At 49.2% G+C, this 9,237-nt stretch overlaps 1 protein-coding gene across 1 annotated transcript; it reads right to left on the reverse strand.

Annotated features, from left to right (window-relative positions):
- Positions 1 to 2,755: 2,755 nt before the first annotated feature.
- LOC146372739 (coagulation factor X) lies at positions 2,756 to 7,756 on the reverse strand. The gene is made up of 10 exons (XM_084951893.1): positions 7,023 to 7,756; positions 6,773 to 6,945; positions 6,311 to 6,335; positions 6,068 to 6,181; positions 5,842 to 5,976; positions 4,893 to 5,155; positions 4,696 to 4,810; positions 4,236 to 4,432; positions 4,033 to 4,158; positions 2,756 to 3,289 (listed from the first exon to the last, which is right to left on the reverse strand). The coding sequence occupies exons 1-10, from the start codon at positions 7,093 to 7,095 to the stop codon at positions 3,044 to 3,046; spliced, it is 1,467 nt and encodes a 488-aa protein (XP_084808019.1). The 5' UTR covers positions 7,096 to 7,756; the 3' UTR covers positions 2,756 to 3,043.
- Between the last annotated feature and the right edge of the window lie 1,481 nt (positions 7,757 to 9,237).

Consider the following 9,237-nt stretch of genomic DNA (forward strand, 5'->3'; position numbering starts at 1 on the left):
AATGGTAAATGGCCTGTATTTGTGTAGCGCTTTACTCGTCCCTATGGACCCCAAAGCACTTTACACATTCAGTCATCCACCCATTCACACACTGGTGATGGCAGCTACATTGTAGCCACAGCCACCCTGGGGCGCACTGACAGAGGCGAGGCTGCCGGACACTGGCACCACCGGGCCCTCTGACCACCACCAGTAGGCAACGGGTGAAGTGTCTTGCCCAAGGACACAACGACCGAGACTGTCGGAGCCGGGGCTCGAACCGGCAACCTTCCGATTACAAGGCAGTCTTAGGTGCGGGAAAAAAATTAGGTGTTACTATCCATACGCTTGAATCTGGAGCTTTTCCTGGATGTATTTCATCCGTTCCTCCCGGGTCTGCCGCGGCGCCCGCTCGCTCTTTCCCAGAATGGCGTCCTCGGCTTGGGTACGGGCATGCGTGGTATTGGGTCGTCTGCTCCCTTTTCCATCAACTTCCTCTTCTCCAGGTCTTCGGATGCGTCGTAAATCACGGGCCCGTTTTCATAAAACACACGCAGTCTGTTGTTTTTATTATGTTGCTCTTTGTTGTTTGTTTTCTCTTCTGGTTTTTTCTTATCTCCATACAGGTGATCCAGGTGTTTGTTTTTCTTTTGTTTCTTCCCCCCTTTCTCACCATCTCTTCTCCCTTCTGTTTTTCTTTCTCTCCCTCTCTGTCTTTCACTCTTTCTCCCTGTCCTATCCCCAGTCATGTCTGTCCCGTCTTTAAAAAATGAAAATAAAATAAATACATAATTATAATAAAGGTCAATCAAATGGACCAATATGGCCATGATGATCCACTTGGTAAAGTAAATCCACTTGGCATCTTTCTTGGCCTTCAGACAACAATTCTGATGGCTAAAGATCCAAACGGGACAGGCAAATAAATAAATAAATAAAACACACGCAGTCTCGACGGATACAGTGTTTGGAAGCGGAGCCCCTTTTAAAATCTTCCTGATCGAGTTGTTTGCTTTGTGTTTAGTTAAATGTCACCGGGATAGTCTTGGTCGAAATACACACGTCTCCCTTTCAGCAATATTTATTTTTTGGTCCACGCAGAACGGAGCAACAAGTCCTTGGTCTTGTATTCCAAAACATGAGTCACGATAGACCTGGGGTTGGAGCCCGGTGGTGGCTTGGGGCCGAGTGAGCGGTGGTACCACTGTATGCCCAGATTGGTGTCAGAGAGGGACAGTTCCTTCTTTATAAAATTCTCCATAAGTTCGAGCATGTTGTCCCCTTCTTCACCCTCTGGTATCCTGTGAACATGTATGTTATTCCTGCGAAAGCGGGCTTCCAGGTTGGACAGACGTGTCTGGAGGTCCTCTTGTAACTGGAGAGTATGGCCGAGCACGTCTTTAAGATCGACTGTGACCTCCTCCACCTCGGTTACTCTCTGTTCGACCTCCTCCATCCTGCTTGTTACCTCTTTCATGTCCGTGACAATTTCCTAAACTCTGACATTTCTGTTTTCACAAGTCCAGTCTTTTCCGCTATTTCTCTTTTCAAATTATCCTGGACTTCTTTCAGCTCAGCGAGAATGTTAGCTTCAGTTGCCTCCATAGCTCTGTGTAGCTTTAGCTCGCTAGCACCGTCAACTTCTTTTAGTGAAAAAACTCCTTCCTCCGCACTTTCTTGCCTTGTCTCTTGTCTTTCTCTTGTTACCCCCCGGTTTACTACTATGAATATTCTTAGTTGTGTTATAACATGTCAATTTTCAAGGAGTAACCAGACCGCCCGGGAAGCTGAAAAATTATGCTGCAACCAGTTTCCTCACCATCCGGAAGTCCCCCCGGTGGTGATGCTGTTCAAGGCTTTTCAAACCACTTGGAGGAGCAAATGTCCCATTTAAAAAAGAAGAGTACCCTTTAACTTTAGTCCCGCCTTCCTCCTGAATCAAATGCCCATTTCAGCTCAGTTCCGCCTCCCGCACAGGTGCTTCAGCCTGCCTCCACCACAAAGTATTTTTTGTCCAAGTGGTTTGAGAACTCTGTAAAGCCCGTAAGATTTCTCACACAGTGGGACAGACTTGTTGGGAACCAGCTGGACTGACTGAGTGAACCAGCAGCTGCTGGATCAGTCATCAGTGGAAATATTCACCGTGTGAAACCTTTGTCTGTTCTGTTGCTCACGTCTGGCCTCAGTTTGAACATAAACCTGTGAATGACTGACAGGTCCATTATGTAACACGCTGCTCATGTTATGGCACGATGCTTTATGATGCAACATTGTTTTGTTTGTTTCATTGCTGTGTTTATGTGGGAGGCACTCAGAAGCTCTTATTAAAGAACCAAAATCAACATGTTTGCACAACAATGATGACACGATCTGTTTACTGTAATAACAACATTCAGATATTACTGCTTAGACCTGCATTCATTCTAATGTCCAGCAGGGGGCGACTGCTCAGGTCTGATTGTATAGAAGTCTGTAGGAAATGAAATGATCTGAAGGGTTTGTGGTCTCAGCTGCTGGGTTCACAGCTTATCCAATAACAGTGAAAATTATCATCCAGGACGATAAAAGCTTATTTTTACCGAGCGTGCAGCGTCGCCTGGTCAGCTCGGCCCCTTCACTCTTCCTGCCAGGTCTCAAAAATGTTTGAATCCTGAAAAACAACCTCAAAGACCAATATGTGACATCACAGTGACCATCTCATATATATAGTCTGTGCATGTATGTACCCACAGGTGTGTGAATCAAACGTCATCCAGGAACATGAAGAGAAGCTTACACACGTTGTTTATTTGGTGAATTTTGCTCCTTGACATTTATTCATAGACAAACACAGCAACAGATTTACTGCATGCTCCTTCACAGCATTGCTTTAAATCTCAGGGTTATGCTTCCTCTGTGGTATTAAAGTACTCACTATGCATACTCGCTGTACTATTACTGCAGCAGTTCCCTTTATGACGTCAGTGTGGCAGCAGTGTTCAGAGTCGGTTGGAAGGTGGTTGCAGCTCACTCGGTATCCCATAATCCCCTCACATGAAACCGGGCACGCTTGGCTCTCGGGGCTTCACGGGCTCCCAGTGCCGTTCACGTCCCGTCTCTCCATTGTGTCTCGGATCCAGTTGAGGAAGTTGCCCAGTCGGGTGTAGACACCGTACTTGCCACGGGCGGCACATTTCTCCCCCCAGCTGACGACCCCGCTCAGGAACCAGGTCCCCCTGTAGTTCACCACGAACGGCCCGCCGCTGTCCCCGCTGCAGGCGTCCTTACTGGCCTCCAGGTAACCTGCGCAGTACATGTTGTCTGTGATCACCTGCAGGAAACACAGGAGGGGCCGGGCATCAGGGCAACGTGGGAACGGCTGCGTCTCTATCGCTGACCCTGGTCTGGTTTGATTTGGTCATAGACGGTATCGCTCGAGTGAACAGCACACCTGAGACGGGGCAGATTTACATGTACACCTGTACACAAACAATGCTGACAGCAGAGCTGCTGCACATCATGTTCAGGTGTCCACAGTCTGCTTAGTGCAGGATTCAAAGACGTTGCAGAGATCACACCTGTTCATCCAACAGTTCTTCCTGTAAGGACACATGAACAGGTGTGCTCTTTATCGTACTCTACGACCCCCCCCCCAACTGTCGTTCAGCAGTGCTGCTCGCCGAAGCAGTTTTCACCCTCATTTCATTTTGTAGAGATGACTTTACTACACTCAGTAATCAGATTACAGTTACTTTTAGAAAAGGTCATTACTTGTATTAAGTATGACGAATGTGCAGCAGTCCCCTGCTAACATGCTAACCTGTGGACCTCCATCCAAAAACTGTCCAGCCCGTCGGTGTTCACCACGAACGTGGCGGTCCATCGACAGCGGGCGTACCAGGTAACCCTCTAAGTAGCCCCCCCCCCCCCGGATCCTCTGATAAACAGTGTCATTTATCAGAGGATGCAGCAGCTTTTCTAACGTTTACGTCACCTGTTGCTGTGTTGCTGCTCTTTCTCAAACACTAAGTATAGATCAGCAGTTGCCGCGGGCTCAGACGCTCAGCTGATCACCTGCTCGGTGGTGCTGATGCAGTCTTTGTAGCCGACCACTGGGAGTGTCACCTTCCTCAGGAACCTCGAGGAGCGGCCCAGGTACTCGGTGGCCCCCCAGCCCGTCACCACGCCGTGGTTGTCCTCCTGGGCACACGGACACAGTCGGCATCAGACAGATGGGCCAAGTCAGCTGCAGCACTCATCATTTCCGATGAAATTACCTTCAGCAGGTATTTGGAGAGGTGGGTGTCGGGGAGGCAGGCGGGGACTGCGGTGGGGCCCCTCTGAACAGGCCGGGCGAGATAGAGCAGAGCGAGGTCGCTGTCGAAGGTGAAGGCGTGGAAGTGAGGATGAATGATGACCTTCTGGATCTTTATCTGCTGCTCACCTGGATCGGGACGCTGCTTGTCGTAGTCACCTGCAGACAGACACACACTCACTCACACACACATTCCTGCGCTCAGACTGAAGGGACAGCATCGATGAACCGAGATGCCGCAATCCCTGCTGCAGCCAGCAGAGGGCACATACCTGAGTGTAGTGGTTTTACAGATGTGCAGAAGCCCACACAGATGTGTGAACAGTGTCTGATTAGCATTCAAAGTATGCGTGTTTACATGAGCACCCCTGCTGCTCTGCCGCTCACAGTGGGTGAGGTCCACTGTAAACCACCGGCCTCACCTATCGTAATGTGGTCCGCAGACTCTTCAAAGCAGTGAGCGGCAGAAACGACCCATCGGTCAGATACCAGAGTCCCTCCGCAGAAACCGAAGCCGTCAGACCTGTGGATCAGAACCTGAACAGAAACGCTCGGCGTCAGCACGTTCACACAGCTCAGAACAAGGTTCTGCTTCGTTATTCCACTGATGCCTCCAAACCTGCCAGGGGCTCCCTCCTCGCCTCTCCAGGGATCCACCCACAACACGAGGCTGCATCTCGCTACCTCCTGCCCCTCCACTGTCCGTCAGGTTCCCTCCTCTCCCTGTTGCGTTCGCTGTCCACACCTCTGTTGAATTAAGTTCAGGTAGCCAGCTGTCTGTTGCATTGTAATCCCACGTGGCATCGTCTGTCTCCAAGGAACTCAGCAGAGAGCGACCTCGATCCAAAGCCTCCATCTGCTGACGGCCGCAGGGGAACGCCACTGAGCAGGAACGGGAAAGAAAGATCACGAAATCAGCTCAGATTAGCCGTGAGACCAACGAAGACACGATGTGAAGAGGCAGACATGAATATATGAATAATGATTAACACCAGTGCATCATGGGAATCCCCCAGCAAAACTAAGGGAGGATTCAGGGTCACCTGGTCCAGCCCTAACTATATGCTTTAGCAAAAAGGAAAGTTTGAAGCCTAATCTTAAAAGTAGAGATAGTTTCTGTCTCCTGAATCCAAACTGGAAGCTGGTTCCACAGAAGAGGGGCCTGAAAACTGAAGGCTCTGCCTCCCATTCTACTTTTAAATACTCTAGGAACAACAAGTAGGCCTGCAGAGCGAGAGCGAAGTGCTCTAATAGGGTGATATGGTACTACAAGGTCATTAAGATAAGATGGGGCCTGATTATTTAAGACCTTGTATGTGAGGAGCAGGATTTTGAATTCTGGATTTAACAGGAAGCCAAAACAGGAGAAATCTGCTCTCTCTTTCTAGTCCCTGTCAGGACTCTTGCTGCAGCATTTTGGATTAACTGAAGGCTTTTCAGGGAGTTTTTAGGACTTCCTGATAATAATGAATTACAGTCGTCCAGCCTGGAAGTAATAAATCCCGTCTGCACTTACTGTAGTATTATGTGCAGTAATACTAATACAATGTGGGTTCTGGGAGTGTTACCGGTCTTGGAGCAGCTCTGTCCGTCACTCTCTAGGAAGTATCCGTCAGCACAGCCACACTGAACTCCAGCGCCACCTGCCAGGTCTCTGCAGTACTGCATACAGCCACCATTTCTATAGTGGCACTCCAACACCACTACCCAAGGCAATTTTCATAAATATTTCATTTGTCAGGTGTCATTTGCTCGATTTAAAGGTGGTGTACCTGAGTTTCAGGTGTTTGTTACCTGTGTTGCAGATCTTGCCCTGATACTGGGGAGGACAAAGACACGTGAAGTCTCCTCGGTCCAGGGTGCACATGCCTCCGTTCAGACAGGGGTTGGTCCCACAGGGGTTCAGATCTAAGACACACAGGTGAGGAACTCAGCTGAGTCATTGGGTAGAAGACACCTGATCAGATTTCAGATCAGACTGTAGTCAGACTAAAGCACATCCAGCTGAGCAAACTGAGTGACGTTGTTCGTACTCACTTGTGTATCTGTACCAAAACTCCATCTGTGGGACAAGGACTCAGAGTTAGTGACTGCAGCTGTGGTTATGTTGAACGACTGTGTGTAAGAGTCTGCAGACACGACAACGCTCTGCATCCTGTGTGTGCGCAGCTAAACTGATCTCCTGCTCTGTAATCGTCCTGGTTCGTGTCCAGGATGAACGAGGATGATGTTTTCTGATGACTTCCATCATTTCAGCTGCTTCCTCTACACACACTCTGCTAGCTACACACCCTTGACTAGAACTACGTCGAAATCCTTATTTAAGCATTTAGCTCCGCCCGCTGAGGGTCAGGTTTTGGGCTCAGCATCATCAATCAGGACGAAGCGGTCCTCTCTGGGTTAGCACGGGTCTGTGGTGCTGACTTTGCTTTAATATATGTTTAAATAAAGTAACACGGTGGTAATCTCCTGCTGTGTGGGCGGCGGCAGGCTTCGTACCGTCTTCTCCTGGGTCTGGAAGATCTCTGTGGCCTCCTCCAGCGAGCAGCGCTCCTCGTAACACTCCCGCTCCAGGTTCCCGGGCAGCATCTCCTCCAGGAAATGCGAGTTGGCTCGTCGCCTCCTGGAGGAGGAGCGCAGGATCTGGCCGGCCGCCGACCGATCCAAGAACACTGAGGGGTGGACAGAAAGACGGAAACACTCAGACTGTGCCACAGAGGCGGAAAACACGAGCGTGGGTGTGTCTCACCTGAACACTGGATGAGCGCAGAGCAGACGAGCAGAGCGCCAACGCTCAGGGTCACGGCTGTGGACGGCAGCATGTCTGTCCGACGGCTGCGGGCAAAATGGAGGACGGAGGAGCAGCTGACGGATTGATGGTTAACCACAGCTCAAATATTGACACGCAGATGTCACATCAGCCGCAGAGACGACAACACGTCTGAACTCTGTTCTGCTGGAGTATTTTCATTGCTGACCTGTAAAGGTGAAAAGGTCAAAGGTCACAGCACCTTTTGATGATCCTGTAGGAAGCAGCTGTTCATGAAAATATTCCAAAGGCTTAAGAGGAGCGGAGCCAACTCTGGAATAACCTCCAGAGCACCGACAGCGACACGTGCAGGACCTGCTGAACAGAGTACACGCAGTACTGCAGTACAGATACTGCAATACTGCAGTACAGATACTGCAGGGTTGCTGTGATGTAGACTGGCCTGACGACTGCTCAGTGTTAAGTCTAATTGTTGAATGTTGTCATTGTGGTTCTTAAATTTGTAAAGTCTGAGTTCAATCTATAGGATCAAGACATCCCTTTGTCTCTGACCTCTCCAGACACTCTGTGCTGGGGGAGGTTTTATTGCAGACACATCCTATCTGACAGATCTGTTTCTTGTGTTGTTGCTTCCTGCTTTTATGACCCTTTTGGTCAGCAGGAGGTCACACAAACACACACACACGTTCTTACACATGCATACAGGTGCGCACACACACACACACACACACGTTCTTGCACATGCATACAGGTGCGCACACACACACACACACGTTCTTGCACATGCATACAGGTGCGCACACACACACACACACACACACGTTCTTGCACATGCATACAGGTGCTTACACACACACACACACACACACACACACAAACACGTTCTTGCACATGCATACAGGTGCGCGCACACACACACACACACACACACGTTCTTGCACATGCATACAGGTGCTTACACACACACACACACACACACACACACAAACACGTTCTTGCACATGCATACAGGTGCGCACACACACACACACAAACACGTTCTTGCACATGCATACAGGTGCGCACACACACACACACACGTTCTTGCACATGCATACAGGTGCTTACACACACACACACACACACACGTTCTTGCACATGCATACAGGTGCTTACACACACACACACACACACACACACACAAACACGTTCTTGCACATGCATACAGGTGCGCACACACACACACACACACACACACACACGTTCTTGCACATGCATACAGGTGCTTACACACACACACACATAGTGCCTTGTCTTAGAACCATTGGGGGGTTTTATGGAGGGAGGTGCTTGTGCTGTGATGTGTGTTGCAACTGTGTTTGTCAATAAAAAGGCTACGAGGAAGCTGCTCTTTGAAGGATTTGGAGTCAGGTGAGCAGCGTGAGCTCCAAGAGCTGGTTCTGACCCAAAACTTCCCTCGTGAGCGAGTTGGTTGTTCTGTTCTGTCTTGTGTTCGTCATGATGAATAAGTCTCTAAACTAGCGGTGATGTGGAAACACAGACCAACCCTCGGCCTGCACCTCCAGTGAAAGCCTATTGGTCCAGCTGAGGGAAACCAGACCCCTGAGCGACTGATTGGACACACCTGCACACAGGCTGAGGGAGCAGCTGTAAGCGGAGGGGGCCGTTTGGCCCTCATGGCTTCATTTTCATTCCCATTGTTAAACCTGAAAGCTGTTTGAGGGTGCCTCGCCCCCCTAATTTGACTTTTTGGTGGTTTCCTTCAGTTGGTGTCTGCCTGCTTTATGAGAGGAGCAGTTTTGTACTGGTTGGTTGTTTCTGACTGTGATCGGTGTTTGTGTCTTCATGTCCTTTCACCTACTGCAGCTGAAGAGTCATCAGTCTGTAACAGCTTCTTCTGGTCTTCAGTCGTCCATCAGCAGTGGACAGACTGGGATGATGATTTATCTAAATCAACGTGAATTCAATTCATTTTTATTTATTCAGCAACAAATCACAACAACAGACTGAAGGCTCTGCCTCCCATTCTACTTTTAAATACTCGAGGAACAACAAGTAGGCCTGCAGTGTGAGAGCGAAGTGCTCTAATAGGGTGATATGGTACTACAAGGTCATTAAGATAAGATGGGGCCTGATTATTTAAGACCTTGTATGTGAGCAGCAGGATTTTGAATTCTGGATTTAACAGGAAGCC

The sequence above is a fragment of the Perissodus microlepis genome, chromosome 14 (genome assembly GCF_051167445.1).
Source record: "Perissodus microlepis isolate ML-2025 ecotype Zambia chromosome 14, ASM5116744v1, whole genome shotgun sequence".
Lineage (NCBI taxonomy): Eukaryota > Metazoa > Chordata > Actinopteri > Cichliformes > Cichlidae > Perissodus > Perissodus microlepis.